The sequence below is a fragment of the Neoarius graeffei genome, chromosome 4 (assembly GCF_027579695.1).
Source record: "Neoarius graeffei isolate fNeoGra1 chromosome 4, fNeoGra1.pri, whole genome shotgun sequence".
Lineage (NCBI taxonomy): Eukaryota > Metazoa > Chordata > Actinopteri > Siluriformes > Ariidae > Neoarius > Neoarius graeffei.
Genome location: NC_083572.1, coordinates 116,479,067 through 116,498,286, shown reverse-complemented (window position 1 = coordinate 116,498,286; position 19,220 = coordinate 116,479,067). Strand labels below are relative to the sequence as shown.

General features: G+C 44.7%; 1 protein-coding gene across 13 annotated transcripts in view; it reads right to left on the bottom strand.

The window, feature by feature from the left end:
• Nucleotides 1-19,220, bottom strand: part of itpr1a (inositol 1,4,5-trisphosphate receptor, type 1a) — a 209,600-nt gene that overhangs the window by 26,045 nt on the left and 164,335 nt on the right. For all 13 annotated transcript variants that reach the window (XM_060920238.1, XM_060920239.1, XM_060920241.1 and 10 more), the window contains 4 exons: nucleotides 3,026-3,121; nucleotides 2,258-2,450; nucleotides 1,864-1,986; nucleotides 1,544-1,719 (listed from right to left, as the gene is read on the bottom strand). In XM_060920238.1, the coding sequence (XP_060776221.1) occupies nucleotides 1,544-1,719; nucleotides 1,864-1,986; nucleotides 2,258-2,450; nucleotides 3,026-3,121 (588 nt within the window). The remainder of the gene's footprint in view (nucleotides 1-1,543; nucleotides 1,720-1,863; nucleotides 1,987-2,257; nucleotides 2,451-3,025; nucleotides 3,122-19,220) is intronic.

Sequence of the window (19,220 nt, the reverse complement as noted above, 5' to 3'; positions counted from 1 at the left end):
TACAGTGTGTCAGTGTGCTACAGCGTGTCAGTGTGCTACAGTGTGTCAGTGTGCTACAGTGTCAGAGAGTATTGCAGTGTGTCAGAGTGTTACAGACTGTGTGCACTACAGTGTCAGTGTGCTACAGTGTGTCAGTGTGTTACAGCGTGTCAGTGTGCTACAGTGTGTCAGTGTGCTACAGTGTCAGAGAGTATTGCAGTGTGTCAGAGTGTTACAGACTGTGTGCACTACAGTGTGTCAGTGTGCTACAGTGTGTCAGTGTGCTACAGCGTGTCAGTGTGTTACAGTGTGTCAGTGTGTTACAGTGTGTCAGTGTGCTACAGCGTGTCAGTGTGCTACAGCGTGTCAGTGTGCTACAGTGTGTCAGTGTGTTACAGTGTGTCAGTGTCCTACAGTGTGTCAGTGTGCTACAGTGTCAGAGAGTATTGCAGTGTGTCAGAGTGTTACAGACTGTGTGCACTACAGTGTGTCAGTGTGCTACAGTGTGTCAGTGTGCTACAGCGTGTCAGTGTTACAGTGTGTCAGTGTGCTACAGTGTGTCAGTGTGCTACAGTGTCAGAGAGTATTGCAGTGTGTCAGAGTGTTACAGTGTGTCAGTGTGCTACAGTGTGTCAGAGTGTTACAGTGTGTCAGTGTGCTACAGTGTGTCAGTGTGCTACAGCGTGTCAGAGTGTTACAGTGTGTCAGTGTGCTACAGTGTGTCAGAGTGTTACAGCGTGTCAGTGTGCTACAGTGTCAGAGAGTATTGCAGTGTGTCAGTGTGCTACAGTGTGTCAGTGTGCTACAGTGTGTCAGTGTGCTACAGTGTGTCAGTGTGCTACAGCGTGTCAGTGTGCTACAGTGTCAGAGAGTATTGCAGTGTGTCAGAGTGTTACAGGGTGTCAGTGCGTGCTCTGGCCTTTCAGAGTGCCCTAAAGTGTTTTCAGAATGTGTCAGAGAGTCAGTGTACACGACAGCATTTTAGAGTGTGTTGCAGACTGTCAGTGTGTTGCATATCAGCGTGCACCCCAGTGTTTCAGTGTGTTAGAGTGTCAGCGTGGGCTACGGCATATCAGAGTGTGTGACAAAGCATCAGAGTATTCCAGTGTGAGTGTGTTACAGCGCGTCACTGTGCACTACAGCATTTCAGCGTGTTACAGAGCATCAGATTGTTACAGCGTGTCATAGTTACGGCGTGTCAGCGTGATTTGCAGCTACACTACTGTCAGAGCTACTGTTATAGAAAATTAATCAACACCTCTTAATTTGAGATTTCAACAATATTGTAATATGTGTTAGTGTTTTATGTATGAACTTGCACAAATTTTAAGTTTTCATTTCTGAAAATGTGTAACAACGCAAACACTGATCATGTGTTTGAATTCCACAGAGATTTGATTAATAATGTGTTCAGAGCGTTGTTGACATCAAGATCAGGGTAATTTTCTCACAGCATGGACTTTCCATTTCGTCATGACTGGTAAAAGCCTTTCTGCTGGTTCCTGTTTGGGCCAGACCTTGTTTGAAATGTTCAGTGTGGTGTCAGAGTTCTGTGTGCACATACATTAAAGGTTCCCAGCAGAGAAAGCATGTGATGCAGGCCTAATGAGAACCCGAGGCGCAGGACGGAGGAGATAACTAGAACCCTCACTGCATGGGGACTGGGCCACAGTAACACAAACACCAACGAGCCCAACACACACCCCCACAGCAACAGAGACACTGATGGCTCTAAGTGACCTGGAACAAACACACACACGCACATAGATATTTACAAAGAATTCCTGCTGCAGTGCTTTAGACAGGTCTGGCTGTGTCTTTTCTCCGCTAGTATGGAAAATGATGACGATGATGATGATGATGATGGTGTGCTGCTGTACTCACTATCACTCACACTCTCCAGTGGATAGAAAAACGCCACCAGCACGTTAATCAGCACAGCCAGGTTAAATGACACATTACTCCAGAATGACATGTTCCTACTGCACCAGTACAGTACTGGCTGGGCTGAAACACAGACACACACACAAATAAAGGATAACAAACGCGGGACTTCCAGAGGGTCAGTTAATATCGGAGAGTTAAAAAAAATCGATGCAACTGTCAATCATTCCAGATTCCTATGTCAACTGGCTGCTCTTTTGTCAAAGACTGATCTTCAGACCTGGCAGTCTGTCATTGTTGTGACTGTATAATGAAGACATGTGTAAGTTCCTAACACACACACACACACACACACACACACACACACACACACACACTCAGAGGCAGCCTATACCTCTAAGTTTTTTCTGCCACCTCATCTCACTGTACAGGTCATCAGCTCTGAGGAAGAAGTCGTTGATTTTACTGCCCTGCTCGTCTCTCTCTGTGCTGTAATACACACGCAGCTTCGACTCGTTTGTCAGGAACGAGCAGATATGAGGGACGGGAAACACAATCTGTTCCATCGTGCGGTCCTGACGGACAATCTGCACACACAAAGACAATTATAATTATACAAAGTGATCACAGTGGAGAATACAATAATCTGTTTAGTCTATATATGCTCACTCCACAGGGTACTGGGTTGAAAGGAAAATCGAGTGTGATATGGTGTGGGGTGTGTTTATTTATGTCAGCCATGGTTTACTGTGGGTGGTAAAAGAGAGCAACTGGACTTGCTTGCAGATTCTTGAAGACGTTTCACCTCTCATCCGAAAGGCTTCAAGAATCTTCAAGCAAGTCCAGTTGCTCTCTTTTACCACCCACAGTTTACCATGACCTGGATGACTGAGAATCTTCACAGACATGTCAGCCATGGTTTGTTTCTACTTATCAGTGGTCTCTTCCAAGACGACTTCGCCCACATCCACAGGGTACAAGAGCTACAAGAGCTCACTGAATGGTGTGATAATAATGATGATGATTATGTACATCACACTCTATGACCTTCACACTCACCATGTCTCCAATGACATTCTATCATTGTGTTCAGCTTTTATATTTTAACCTTTACTTTATCCGAATGTGTGTTTATATATAAGAACAGTGTGTGTTCAGTCACCTCTATCTGCGCAGTGTGTTCAGTGTAAAATTCCAGAGCCTGATCTTCTCCTGTGGGCTTCAGCAGCACCTGTAGCTCCTTATTGTGACGAGACAGCTGAAAGACCAGAGCACAAAAACATCATGCGTGTGTGTGCCTTTGTGTGTGTAAGAGAAAGTGAGAGAGAGAGAGACCGCGAGAGAGACAGTGAGAACAAATGTCCACACAAAGATCAGAATATCTAACAGGTTTTACCATGTGGAACATTTTGGAGAAAAAAAATGGAAACCTGCATTTAAATTATCTCATCTCATTATCTGTAGCCGCTTTATCCTGTTCTACAGGGTCGCAGGCAAGCTGGAGCCTATCCCAGCTGACTACGGGCGAAAGGCGGGGTACACCCTGGACAAGTCGCCAGGTCATCACAGGGCTGACACATAGACACAGACAACCATTCACACTCACATTCACACCTACGCTCAATTTAGAGTCACCAGTTAACCTAACCTGCATGTCTTTGGACTGTGGGGGAAACCGGAGCACCCGGAGGAAACCCACGCGGACACGGGGAGAACATGCAAACTCCACACAGAAAGGCCCTCGCCGGCCACGGGGCTCGAACCCGGACCTTCTTGCTGTGAGGCGACAGCGCTAACCACTACACCACCGTGCCACCTGCATTTAAATTATGAAGCATAGAATTTAGCATTTAGCATAGGAAACCAATTCACATAGAATTAATTATCTAAATTAATAATTATATGAATAGAAGGTCTTCACCAGGATAGCATGACAATCCAAGTTTGGTAGTTCCTGTTTTCAAATTGTTTGCCACAACTCCCTTATTGGTATCAGTGTTTAAACTCCACCCTTTTTCCTGTTTTTCATCAATAATTTTCCACTATCATTTTATTTTTGCTGTATTTTTCACTTTCCCTTCTGCTGCATTTTCATTTTCTAGAAGAACGCCTTATTTTCCTGTCCAAAGACAGAAAGCGGATGCCATCCATATCAGATCTGCCTGAACATCAACAGATCTTTGACTAAGGTATGTAAATCCATTCATCATGGCGCACTTTCAGCTTGTTCAGTGTGCTGAGTGCAGGATGTTTAGTCATTCTTCCTCTGTCGTTAGTGATCGCTTTATTTGTGATAAGTGCAGATTAGTTAGCTCTCTGACGGAGAAGATTGCAGCTTTAGAGGTTCACATCCAGACTCTAGAGAGGGTTAGTGAGAATGAGAGCAGTGTAGTTTCTGCAGGGGTAAGTCTGGATGCCCTTGGTGGAGTCAGCAATCCCCCAACTCCAGCATTAGAGCCCTCACAGCAGGGCGAATGGGTGACAACTCGGCGGCATAATCGCAGAACCAAAGCTACCACTGAGGCTCGCCCACAGGAGCACCACTCCTCTCCACTTCATGTGTCAAACAGGTTCACTCTCCTCAGTGATGCACCTGCTGAGAAACCTGAAAGAGCTCTGGTTATAGGAGACTATCATACGACACATGAAATTAGCTAGGCCTTTAGGTGCCTAGCTACCAGGCCTGGTAGCTAGGCACCAACAGCTTTAGTATTCCAATTGTCATCAAAGGAGAGCCTCTTGAACTACAGAAAATCTCTTCGTGTTACTAGATCAACATATCTCTTGTTACACATCAATTATGATGTATTGGTTCATTGGTTGATCGTTACACATCAATCCTGAGACACCAGTGATGCTGACCTCTCCTGCTCTCCAGACCTGACTGATCCATCCTGATGCCCTACTTCTACCTGGAGTCTCATCACATCGCTCCTGTGGAGGACGGCCCCATATGGACAGTTTAAAGTCACACTTAGAAGACGCTCTGGACACTTTTGCTACGATGGTTTAAGACTACAATCCCCATGATAACTTTAGGACTGCAGTTGTCATGAACAGTTTTACACTCAAGTCTCCATCAATGAACAGTTGATAACTTCAACAAAAGAGACTTCCTGTTAAACTATAATGAATTTCCTGGTTCTACAGTTGTACTTTGTGACTCTATAGGACACAGTTATAGAAGTGAGTTATTTATAATCATCTGTTATCACCCAGATGAGGATGGCTTCCCTTTAGAGTCTGGTTCCTCTTGAAGTTTCTTCCTTGTGTCGTCTCAGGGAGTTTTTCCTCACCACCGTCACCTCAGGTTTGCTCTTTGGGATAAATGTATAAATTCATATGTTTAAAATTTGTATTTTCCTGTAAAGCTGCTTTATGACAATGTCTACTATTAAAATAGCTATATAAATAAAATCAACTTGACTTGAGTTTTTGTGTGTACTCATTAATGTCAAGGCAAGCCAAGTTTGTTTGTTTTAACAATAAACATTGTCAAAAAGCAGCTTTACAGAATTTTAATGACTTTAAACATGAGCTAATTTTATCCCTAATCTATCCCCAATGATGAAGCCTGTGGCGACGGCGGCAAGGAAAAACTCCCTCAGACGACACGAGGAAGAAACCTCGAGAGGAACCAGACTCAAAAGGGAACCCATCCTCATTTGGGCAACAACAGACAGCATGATTATAACATTTTTAACAGTTTTAACATGAAGTCAGTTTCGTTGATGTTATAAACTCTTCACTGAGGGAAACTTAAGTGCAAAACTTCAGGACAACTGCAGTCCTAAAGTTAGCAAGTCAACTGTAGTCCTCAGCCATAAAAGCATTACTGTAAGAGTCCAGAGCGTCTTCCAAGTGTGACTTTCAACTGTCTACATGGGGCCGTCCTCCACAGGAGCGATGTGATGAGACTCCAACCAGACACAGGGCACCAGGATGGATCAGGCAGGTCCGAGGAGCAGAAGAGGTTCAGCATCTCGATCTCAGGATTGACATGTAACTCAGAGGGACAGACAGAGTGGGGGGTTGGGGGGAGAAAAAGAGAGAGAAAACACAGGTTGTTAGGTATGCCCAATGTCACCTGAATAAGTAGAAACAGTATGCATTTTGCACTGAGCGCAAGCAGGGACTCCGGCAAAACTAACTATGACAACATAACTAAAAGATAGATCAGATCAGATAGAACTTTATTGATCCCTTTGGGAGGGTTCCATCAGGGAAATTAAAATTCCAGCATCATCATTACAGGATAAACAGAGAATAGAAAATAGAGAAAACTTCTAGATACAACCCCGATTCCAAAAAAGTTGGGACAAAGTACAAATTGTAAATAAAAACGGAATGCAATAATTTACAAATCTCAAAAACTGATATTGTATTCACAATAGAACATAGACAACATATCAAATGTCGAAAGTGAGACATTTTGAAATTTCATACCAAATATTGGCTCATTTGAAATTTCATGACAGCAACACATCTCAAAAAAGTTGGGACGGGGCAATAAGAGGCTGGAAAAGTTAAAGGGACAAAAAAGGAACAGCTGGAGGACCAAATTGCAACTCATTAGGTCAATTGGCAATAGGTCATTAACATGACTGGGTATAAAAAGAGCATCTTGGAGTGGCAGCGGCTCTCAGAAGTAAAGATGGGAAGAGGATCACCAATCCCCCTAATTCTGCACCGACAAATAGTGGAGCAATATCAGAAAGGAGTTCGACAGTGTAAAATTGCAAAGAGTTTGAACATATCATCATCTACAGTGCATAATATCATCAAAAGATTCAGAGAATCTGGAAGAATCTCTGTGCGTAAGGGTCAAGGCCGGAAAACCATACCGGGTGCCCGTGATCTTCGGGCCCTTAGACGGCACTGCATCACATACAGGCATGCTTCTGTATTGGAAATCACAAAATGGGCTCAGGAATATTTCCAGAGAACATTATCTGTGAACACAATTCACCGTGCCATCCGCCGTTGCCAGCTAAAACTCTATAGTTCAAAGAAGAAGCCGTATCTAAACATGATCCAGAAGCGCAGACGTCTTCTCTGGGCCAAGGCTCATTTAAAATGGACTGTGGCAAAGTGGAAAACTGTTCTGTGGTCAGACGAATCAAAATTTGAAGTTCTTTATGGAAATCAGGGACGCCGTGTCATTCGGACTAAAGAGGAGAAGGACGACCCGAGTTGTTATCAGTGCTCAGTTCAGAAGCCTGCATCTCTGATGGTATGGGGTTGCATTAGTGCGTGTGGCATGGGCAGCTTACACATGTGGAAAGACACCATCAATGCTGAAAGGTATATCCAGGTTCTAGAGCAACATATGCTCCCATCCAGACGACGTCTCTTTCAGGGAAGACCTTGCATTTTCCAACATGACAATGCCAAACCACATACTGCATCAATTACTAGTCTGGCTAATGCGACAAAGCTCTACGAGCTATTGGTCTGGCCAAGATATTAAGCCCAACCGTTTCCCAGAGCCCGTGGTTGACCCGCCTCCCTGAAATGCCTCAGTTTGCTACTGGTCGAAGCCAGAAAAGGCTGTGACGAAGCTTAAACCAATCACATCACTCTTTCCTCTGACGTATGTGACACGACGGGGCTAACTGGTAGATTAAACTCTTACCGAAGCCGGTCGGGAGCAAGGCGAAAACGTCCTTCCTTTCAATAAATACCTCCAGGGCTGCTCTTTGCTCCGTTTTCAATGAGAACTTCCCGTTGAATGCTTTCAATACAGCATCTATGCGTAATAGATGCGGGAGCGTGAATGAAGCGCTTCCAGCATAGATTCTGTAAACAATCTATGGCTTCCGGTCGCAGTTCTACTACGTCAGTGCCTTGAACACGCCTCTACCCAGGGCCGTTGGAGATGCTCAAAGTTGATTGGTTCCCGATTTTTCGGGAGCTTGGAAGAGCTGTAGATAGCTTGCCTGGCCAGACTAAGCTTGCAACAGGCCCTCGTGTTGCGTCACGCTTAGGATGGGTGGGCCCAGGCTAATCAATTACAGCATCATGGCTGCGTAGAAGAAGGGTCCGGGTACTGAACTGGCCAGCCTGCAGTCCAGATCTTTCACCCATACAAAACATTTGACGCATCATAAAACGGAAGATACGACAAAAAAGACCTAAGACAGTTGAGCAACTAGAATCCTACATTAGACAAGAATGGGTTAACATTCCTATCCCTAAACTTGAGCAACTTGTCTCCTCAGTCCCCAGACGTTTACAGACTGTTGTAAAGAGAAAAGGGGATGTCTCACAGTGGGAAACATGGCCTTGTCCCAACTTTTTTGAGATGTGTTGTTGTCATGAAATTTAAAATCACCTAATTTTCTCTTTAAATGATACATTTTCTCAGTTTAAACATTTGATATGTCATCTATGTTCTATTCTGAATAAAATATGGAATTTTGAAACTTCCACATCATTGCATTCCGTTTTTATTTACAATTTGTACTTTGTCCCAACTTTTTTGGAATCGGGGTTGTAAATTAAATTATAAGTATTTACATATACAAATATATAAAAAAAATAAGATATGGGAAAAGAAGAAAGAAAGAAAAAAAAGACCACCAGGAGAGTTATTGCACATTATATTGCACATTGTCCAGTATTACTTATTATCAGGCTAGGCTACTGCTCCTTCCCGTCCTCTGTCCTCCTGTTCCCCCTCCTCCCCCCCAGAGAGGAGTTGTACAGTCTGATGGCGTGAGGGACAAAGGAGTTTGAGTCTGTTCGTCCTGCACTTGGGAAGGAGCATTCTGTCACTGAACAGGCTCCTCTGGTTGCTGATGACGGTGTGCAGAGGGTGACTGGCATCGTCCATGATGTTCAGTAGTTTGTCCATAGACCTCTTCTCTGCCACCGTCACCAGAGAGTCCAGCTTCATGCCGACCACAGAGCCGGCCCACCTGATCAGTTTGTCCAGCCTGGATGTGTCCTTCTTGGATGTGCTGCCCCCCCAGCATGGCAGAGGAGAGCCAGAAGGTAACACAGGCATGAGGGGCCCCGGGACATAAAGCAGCAGCCACTACACCGTCAACAAACTCGAGTGAGCGAGCGAGTGGGGACTGACAGCATCCATACATCCCAGTTACAACTGGAGCTTGTTTATGCTCTTATTGGAACATCCAGACAGTAAGGCATTACAATAATCCAACCTGGAGGGAACGAAAGCATGAACTAGTTTTTCTGCATCATGTCGGGACATTAAATTACTTATCTGAGCAATATTTATTTATTTATTTATTTATTTATTTAAACATAGGAGTTTGCCCTAAGAGCACTAAATACTCATCTAGAGGGCTCACGCTTAATTTTCTTTACATAATTTAGTGGACGAGAATAACAGACAAAAAATGGAAAATATATATGGAAAAAAGAGGAAAAAATACAAGCAGGTGGTGCCAAAATATAACAATAAATGAAAAAAAAAAACATCTGTTGTTCGATAATTACCTTAACAAAAGCGTTTGGTTTTAGCTTTTTAAATCTGAACATTGAAAAATAGATTTTCATTTGATTCGAGAGACAGAAAAGATGAACCAAACAAAAAGACAGAAACTTTTTCATTTTCAGACATATGCGACCACCTATTTGCAAAGATTTGTGCAGTTGAGGCGAGCAGAGATTGTCTAGGGACGGCAAATAGCGGGCAATGCAAGAAATAGTGCTTGATGGTTTCAGGATTATTACTACATTAACAGACTGACGAAGGCTTGCATCCTATTTTGAATAAATAAAAATTTAAAGCACAGGCATTTAGTCAAAGTCTAGTATGAAGAATAGAGGTGTATCTGTCTATGCTGTAAAAGAAAAGCTCGTTACATTTCAGTACTTGAAAAACAATTAACAGTTCTTTTTTAAACAGGCTTAAAGTGTCCAGATTTCGTATATTTATATTAACATCATTCCACAAAAGGGTGGTGGATGGAAAAAAAGATTTTTTAAACCGATCAGTATGGCTAGAAAATAAAGAAAAATTGCTAGATGACCTTAAAGAATAACTAGTTCTGTCCGATACTTGAAGCAATAATTGCAATTGTAAAAAAAAAAGGCACTAAATTATTAACAATTTTAAAATAAAGCGTGAGTTTATGAATTTTTCTTCTTGTTTTCATTAACTCCCATCCCACATCATTTAACACACGTTGTCTGCTAGTTCCTCTCATGGCGCCCGTCACTAATTTTGCAGCTTCATATTGAACAAGTTCGAGGAGATCACTCTCGCTTTCATTACAGCCATCCCAAACCACATCTGCATATTCCATAACTGGACGTATCAGGCTTTTATACAGCCTATCAAGAGTTTTTCTGTCAACTTTAAGCTTAATTCCTTTGAGCATATTTACATGTTTACATGTTTTTTCATATATTCTCAAAACATGAGCCTTCCATGAGAGATTGCTCATAAAAGTGACACCTTAAGTGGGTGTGTTGTGATACGTTTTTGACCTTGCAGCCGTCAAAAAAAAGGTCGGGATGAAGGGCTTGGTGCGCTTAACTGAAAACGTCATACATACTGTTTTTGCTGGGTTAATAGTAACAAGCCAACGGTTGGCCCAATTACCTATCTTGGCAAGATCGTTATTAAGTTTATTTCCAGACGCATTGGGGTCACTGACTATGTCAAATAAAGAGGTATCATCCGCATAGAGTAAGCAATCTGATTGCAAATTGTCAGTAATATCATTAATATATACCAAGAAAAGTAAGGGCCCTAACACTGAGCCTTGAGGTACCCCAGCCTTTATACCTGCCCACTCAGACGATTGCCCATCGACGACGACTCTTTGGCTACGGCCTGAAAGATAGCTCCTGAACCAACTGAAAAGTGGATCTCGTACACCAATTGCTTCAAGTTTATACATAAGTCCTTCATGCCAGACACGATCAAAAGCTTTACTTATATCTAAGTACACCATGCGTACCTCTTTCCCCTGTTCGAATGCCTCATAAATTTTATGTGTCAAATAAACAAGTTGGTTCACGGTGTCACCTGGACAGAAGCAAGACTGCAGTGGATTTAAGAAACTAATATCCAGGAGAAAATTATACATTCTAATAAAAACTACTTTTTCAATTATTTTAGATAGAGAATTTAAAAGCGAAACCGGGCGATAATTTGATTTTTCCTGTTGATCATCTTTTTTGAAAATAGGAATCACATTTGCAAGTTTTAGTACATCCGGAAAAACACCAAGCACGAAAAAGAGATTTACAAGCTTACTAAAAGACCTCGTTAGGCCTCTTGAACATATTTTAATAATTTTGTTACCAAATCCGTCAGGCCCGCAAGCCTTGCTAATATCCACGCTGCATATCAAATCATTCATTTCTGTTTCAGACGTAGTTATAGTTGATAAAAATTTTAAATCTTGAAAGAGCACCGTTTCGTTAGGGAGTTCAGCCGCACCGTCATCAACGTTACTTTGTCTAACAAAATATGAATTAAATAAATTCGCTTTCTCACGCGCATCACTGACCACCCCTCCGCTATCTACCAAAGATGGGATCGAACCATGAAGCTTTTGTCCGTAAATTAACTTTATAGTCCCCCACCACTTTTTTGCACTAACTTTAGGGTCAGAAAGCCGATCATTTAATTTTTTATAATATTTCACTTTTTTAGATTTAATTAATTAACAGGTACAGTTTCTCTGAACTCTATAATTTTCCCAAGATGCTGCCGATTTTGTTATGGAGTAGAATTTAAGTAGCCTGTTTCTTTTTCTAATGGCTTGCCTCACTTCGCTATCCATCCAGGGTTTATCGTGTGGGCGAATGACAGCTGTTTTATGCCTAATAAACTGCTCAACTATACGTTTGACATCACGAAACCAATCATTATAAACAACATTCATATCACTACACCCACTCTGAATCGAGTCCCAAAGGTATTCACTAAGCGTGTTGTTCAACTCTTCCTCATTAAAATGACTAAAATCCCAAACCTGACGCTTATAGCATTTGCGTTTAAGTAAAGAAATGTTAACCTTATTAAAAATATAACAATGGTCGCAAATAGCTGGTGGACTAAGCATGCCCGAATTTACGAAAAAGCCTGGCCAATTTGTTATCATTAAATCAAGTAAAGTGGAACCAGAATCAGTAATGGGAGTCGGTTCATTTATATTCTGCGATATACCATTGCATTCCATCCAGCTGTACAAAATACTTACAAAATCAGTGCAGTCAGATGGAACATCAGCATTATACTGGGCGTTGAAGTCGCCCAAAAGAACAATAAAGGTGTTTGGGCCGTGATTTACTCTATCGATACTATTTTGTAAGTGCTCTAAAAAAAAAGATTCCTTTCCCTATTGGCGTATTCCGGCCTATAACAAACCGCGCACAGGAGTTTAAATGAATTAATTTTTATTTCAACCCAAAGTACTTCAAAATCTTTTGATTCCAGATCCATTCTTCTTTTAGCAACAAGGTCAGATTTGACATATAAAGCCACACCCCCCGCCCTCCTACCATCTGATCTGTCCAAACGAAAAAGCGGACAATAACCCGGAATATCGAATAAGTGGTTAGGGATGATGTCATTCAACCATGTCTCACTCAAACCAAAAATATGAAAATTTCCATTCGACATTGTTGAAGTGATCTCCTCGAACTTTTCATCTACACTTGATTCACGAGATATATTAATACTGCGCGCATTTAAATGACCAATCAACAAGAAAACCGAACGATCCCTAGGCCCGGGATTAAACTCAACCACGGCACACATAAGAAAAAAAATAGCAAGCAATACGAACACATGTAAACAATGAAATAACAAGCCTTTATATAAAAAGGAAATGTTTGCTTGGAGAACCAATCTTAGAGAATTAAACAGCCCTCTTGCCACCCTATATAACTCAATAGAAACTCCCATTTAAAGGCAAAAAAAAATTATTGATACTGCTCACCTCAATTTGCTGCACAAGAACACATATTAAAACAATAAAAATAAAGTAAAGCAATATTTCTGAGATGAAAGAAAGCTATCAGGGTAATGTTCTTAATGTGAGTTTCGAATGAAAGACTGGGGTCAATAATCACTCCGAGGTCTTTTACTGCTGCACGTGAAGAAACAGAAAGGCCATCCAGAGTTACTGTGGAATCAGAAAACTTACTTCTAGCTGCATGTGGTCCGAGTACAAGTACTTCAGTCTTGTCAGAGTGAAGCAGAAGGAAGTTAATAAGCATCCAGTGTCTAATGTCCTTCACACGTTCCTCAATTCTATTAATCTGGTGTCTCTCATCAGGTTTTGCAGAAACATACAACTGTGTGTCATCAGCATAACAGTGGAAACTAATACAATGTTTACGAATAATATCACCCAGAGGGAACATATATAGAGAAAAAAGCAGTGGACCCAAGACAGAACCTTGTGGAACACCAAACTTTACCTCAGTATGTCTAGAAAAATCACCATTTACATCAACATACTGATAGCGATCAGTTAGATAAGACCTGAGCCAGGAGAGGGCCGTTCCCTTAACTCCCACAACATTTTCTAGTCTATCCAGAAGAATGGAATGATCAATGGTATCAAATGCTGCACTAAGGTCAAGCAACACAAGCAGCGAGACACAGCCCTGATCAGATGCCAACAGTAGGTCATTTACTACTTTAACCAGTGTTGTCTCTGTGCTATGATGAGGTCTAAATCCTGACTGATACATTTCATGGATGTTATTCCTATGTAAATATGAGCATAACTGCTGTGCCACAGCTTTTTCAAGGATCTTGGAGATAAAGGGGAGGTTTGATATTGGCCGATAATTGGACAGCTGACAGGGATCAAGGTCAGGTTTTTTAATCAGGGGTTTGATAACTGCTAGTTTAAAGGATTTGGGTACATAGCCAATCATAAGAGAAGAATTTATTATTTTTAGAAGCGGTTCAATTACTTCAGGTATTATCTGTTTGAATAGATGTGTCGGTAAGGGATCTAGTACGCAAGTTGAGGCTTTTGATGCCGAGATTAATGAAAGTAATTCAGTTTCTCTAAGGGGAGTAAAACATTCTAATTGCTGATCTGATACAGTTATATTGTTAACTACAGGGTCACTTACATTGTCTGACCTTAAATTAGTAGTTTGAATTTTTTGTCGGATATTCTCAATTTTGTCATTAAAAAAAATCATGAAGTTGTTGCTACTACATACTGCAGGTGTGCATGTGTCTATAGTGGACTTATTCCTGGTTAATTTTGCGACAGTATTAAATAGGAATCTAGGATTATTTTTGTTATCTTCTATTAGGGAGGAGAGATATGTTGATCTTGCAGCACTAAGAGCTTTTCTATACTTCAGGAAGCTCTCCTTCCAATCTAATTTGAACACTACCAATTTTGTTTGATGCCATTTACGTTCCAGTTTTCGAGTGGTCTGTTTTAATGTGCGAGTGTCATCATTATACCAGGGTGCTAATTTTTTGTCTCTGACCATTTTCCTTTTTAGAGGAGCTACATTATCTAAAGTATGGCGGAACGTTGACTCTAAGCATTCAGTTGCCTGATCGAGTTCTGCAGGGGCTGACAGTGACCCAATCAAAGTTGACAGCTCTGGGAGATCATTTATAAAGCTCTGTGCAGTAGTTGACGTGAAAGTATGTTTAATACAGTAGCGTGGTGAGGTGCATATATTATTACTCAGACATATTTTGAATGAGATGAGATAATGATCTGAGATAACTTCAGACTGTGGAAGTATGACTATATTGTCTACGTTTAATCTGAATGTTAGTATTAGATCGAGGGTGTGACCACCATTATGGGTCGGTCCTATGACATTCTGCTTAATCCCGACTGAATCTAAGATGGACACAAACGCTGTTTTTAAAGGGTCTTCTGGGTTATCGAAGTGAATATTAAAATCTCCGACAACTAAAGCTTTGTCTAAGGAAATAACCAGATCTGAGATAAAATCTGCAAATTCAGAAAGAAACTCAGAATATGGCCCCGGGGGCCTGTAAATAATAAGCAATGGAATTAACTGGGTAGACTTATTTTTCGAGGCTACATACATTATATGAGTATGAAGAACTTCAAATGTATTAAATTTATAACCAGGTTTCTGTGTTACACCGAGATAATCATTATAAATAACCGCGACGCCTCCTCCTCTGCCAGTTAGACGAGGCTGGTGTATATAACTGTATCCAGGAGGACTCGCTTCATTTAATGCTATATATTCATTTGGCTTAATCCATGTTTCTGTTAAACACAGTACATTAAACTCCTGATCAGTAATGAGTTCATTAACCATTAGCGCTTTAGATGTAAGAGATCTAATATTTAATAGCCCCACCTTTAGATCAAAGGTGCTGGCGGTGGCTGTACAGTCAGTATGATCTAATTTTATATTGATTAGTGTAACAGTTCTAACGAAGGGGTGGAGCACAGAGGACGGCAGGACAGAGATGAGGTTGGTTAATATGGCTTTTATTGCTACACTTTTCAGTGAACAACTTCCCACTCAGACACACACACACACAACCAGCGTCTGGTCTGGAGATGAGCTCCCTCCGCTCTCACTCTCCCTCCTCATATAGGGCGCGGTCGCTGGGAAGACACACAAACACAGGTTAATTGCTCTCAGGTGAAGTGATTCTGCCACTTACCTTCCCTGACTCCGCCCTCCTGTCACAGACCGGTGCTTGACCACGCCCCCGCTGCCACATACCCCCACCGCCCGACTCAGGCCGGGCGCCCGTCCGGCCTGCAGCCGACTCCCCCCCCCCCTTGACGGGAGAGGAAGTCCGCCACAACCATCTGCGCCCCCCCGGCCTGTGGACCACCTTGAAGTTGAAGGGTTGGAGTGCCAGATACCAACGGGTGATCCGCGCGTTGGCATCCTTCATGTGGTGGAGCCACTGGAGGAGCGCGTGGTCCGAACAGAGGGTGAAAGGGAGCCCCAGCAGGTAGTAACGGAGGGCGAGGACCGCCCACTTGATCGCCAGGCACTCCTCAATCGTGCTGTAGCGCCCCTCACGCACTGACAGCTTCCGACTGATGTAAAGGACCGGGCGGTCCTCCCCCTCCACCTGCTGGGACAAAACGGCCCCCAGCCCTCTGTCCGACGCATCCGTCTGTAACATAAAAGGGAGAGAGAAGTCAGGCGAGTGTAAAAGTGGCCCCCCACACAGTGCAGCCTTTACCTCAGAGAAAGCCCGCTGACACTGCTCCGTCCATTGGACCGGATCTGGCGCTCCCTTTTTAGTGAGGTCAGTCAGCGGGCTGGTGACGTCCGAATAATTAGGTATAAACCTACGATAATAGCCAGCCAGCCCCAGGAACTGTCTCACCCCCTTTTTGGTCTTGGGCCTCGGGCAGGCCGCAATCGCTGCGGTCTTATTAATTTGGGGACGCACCTGCCCGTTGCCCAAGTGGAAGCCCAGATACCGTACTTCCACCCGCCCAATCGCACACTTCTTTGGGTTGGCTGTGAGACCCGCCCGCCTCAGCGACCTAAGGACGGCCCTTAGGTGTTCCAAGTGCCTCGGCCAGTCATTACTATATATGATGATGTCATCCAGATAGGCGGCCGCATAGGTGGCGTGGGGGCGGAGGACCCGATCCATCAGCCGCTGAAACGTAGCAGGCGCCCCAAACAGCCCAAACGGAAGTGTGACGAATTGGTGTAACCCAAACGGTGTGGAAAAGGCCGTTTTTTCTCGGGATAGTGGAGTCAAGGGGATCTGCCAATATCCCTTCGTCAAATCCAGTGTCGAATAACAGTGAGCCGTGGCCTAGTCGATCGAGCAGCTCGTCAATACGAGGCATTGGGTACGCGTCAAATTTAGACACCGCGTTGACTTTCCTATAGTCCACACAAAACCGGACCGACCCGTCGGCCTTGGGTACCAAGACCACCGGGCTGCTCCAGTCACTGTGGGACTCCTCGACGATGCCCATTTCGAGCATGGTCTGAAGTTCTTCCCGAACCACCTTTTTTTTGTGTTTGGGTAGCCTGTAAGGGCGGCTACACACTACCACCCCCGGGGGCGTCTCGATGTGGTGCTCTATGAGGTTAGTGCGACCAGGCAGGGGCGAGAACACATCCGAAAACTCGGCCTGCAACTGGGCGACCTCTGTGAGTTGGGTTGGGGAGAGGTGGTCTCCACAGGGGACCGGAGAGGTACGTGATGCCAATGTTCCCTTTTGAACCTCCGGCCCCAGCTCTGCCTTCTCCGGAACCACCGACACCAACGCCATGGGGACCTCCTCATTCCAGAGCTTAAGCAGATTGAGGTGGTAAATCTGTAGCGCCCCACCCCTGTCCGTTCGCCTCACCTCATATTCGACGTCCCCGACTCGCCGTGTGACCTCAAAGGGTCCTTGCCACTTGGCGATCAATTTGGAGCTCGACGTGGGCAACAGTACGAGTACCTTATCTCCCGGTGTGAACTCTCTAAGGCGCGTACCCTTGTTGTACAGGCGGGCTTGCCGTTCCTGGGCCTGCCGCAAATTCTCCTGAGTTAGGTGGGTGAGCGTGTGGAGTTTTGCGCGCAGGTCCATAACGTACTGAATTTCGTTCTTACTTTGTGAAGGTCCCTCCTCCCAATTTTCCCGCAGCACGTCCAGGATGCCGCGCGGCTTACGCCCATATAATAATTCGAACGGGGAGAACCCCGTGGAGGCTTGGGGGACCTCTCGCACTGAGAACAGCAAGGGTTCGAGCCATTTATCCCAGTTACGTGCGTCCTCACTTACAAATTTCTTAATAATATTTTTGAGGGTGCGGTTGAATCGTTCCACTAAACCGTCCGTTTGTGGGTGATACACGCTTGTGCGGATCGGCTTAATCCCCAATAACCCATACAGTTCGCGCAGTGTTCGTGACATAAACGTAGTGCCTTGATCAGTCAGAATCTCTTTCGGGATTCCAACTCGGGAGATGACGCGGAAGAGTGCCTCTGCAATACTGCGTGCTGAGATATTGCGCAGAGGCACTGCTTCCGGGTATCGCGTTGCATAGTCCACCAGAACTAATATAAAGCGGTACCCTCGTGCTGACCGATCTAATGGCCCGACGAGATCCATCCCAATTCTCTCAAACGGGGTCTCGATTAACGGTAGAGGGCGCAAAGGCGCTTTTGGAATGGCCGCTGGGTTTACTAACTGGCATTCGCGGCATGCCGTACACCACCTACGGACATCGCCGCGAATCCCCGGCCAATAGAAACGGGCCATTATTCGGGCTAGTGTTTTATCCTGCCCCAAGTGTCCAGCCATGGGATTAAAGTGAGCCGCCTGGAATACCAATTCCCGGCGGCTCTTCGGAATTAAAAGCTGCGTGACGCGCTCTTTAGTTTGAGTGTCCTGCGTCACTCGGTATAATCTATCCTTCATAATCGCGAAGTAGGGGAAGGACGGGGTGGCGTTCGGCTGGAGCATTTGACCATCGATTACTCTCACTTGGTCAAACGCAAGCGACACTGGGACCTCCCCCTGTCAAATGGCAGGACCCACTCTCGACTAGGCATGTCATTAAACCCCGAAATCCCGGCCAATCAGTCCCCAAAATTAGAGAGTGGGTAAGGCGAGGATTAACCGCCGCCTTCACTATAAATTTTTCCCCTCTGAAAATAATGTGGACCGACACCAAAGGGTAGCTGTGAACATCCCCGTGCACACATAACACCCTCACCCCTTGTGCTCTCCCCAATGCCTCGTTTTGAACCAGGCTTTGGCGAATTGAGGTCTGATTACAACCAGAATCCACCAACGCCTGATATGTAGCCCCTTGGATACTCACCGGTATGCGATACGCTCCGGCCTGATCGAGGGCGGCCTCTGGCGCGTCGGGGATCCGAACCACCGCGCCCACTTCCATTGCCGTGCACTGCTGTTGAAGGTGGCCCGGCTCCCCGCAGCGCCAGCAAACCGACCCGGGCTTTCCCTCTGCACCGGTGATCTGGGGCTCACTCACCTGAGGTGGGGGAGAGACAGACACAGAAGGGAGAAACGGGAGGGCACCGCGGGTGCGGCGGGCCGGCTGGGGGGGTGCCGGCCCCTGCCTCCGCGGAGGGGGAATGGGGCGAGGACGGGACACAGGAGGAGGGGGAGAGAGAGAGAGAGAAGAGGAGAGAAGAGAAGATGCCATCTGCTGTCCTGCCGCCGGGACAGCCGCCAAATGGTCCTCCGCCAGCTCGACTGCTCGATCCAGCGACGCCGGGCGGTGGCACGGACCCACTCCACAGTTCCTGCTGGCAAGCGAGCGACGAACTGTTCCAGCGCCACCTGGTCGAGGATTCCTTCGGCGTCGCGGTTGTTGGCCCTCAGCCACCGCCAGCAGGCGTCCCGGAGCTGCTGGCCAAACGCGAACGGCCGGCCGACTTCCTC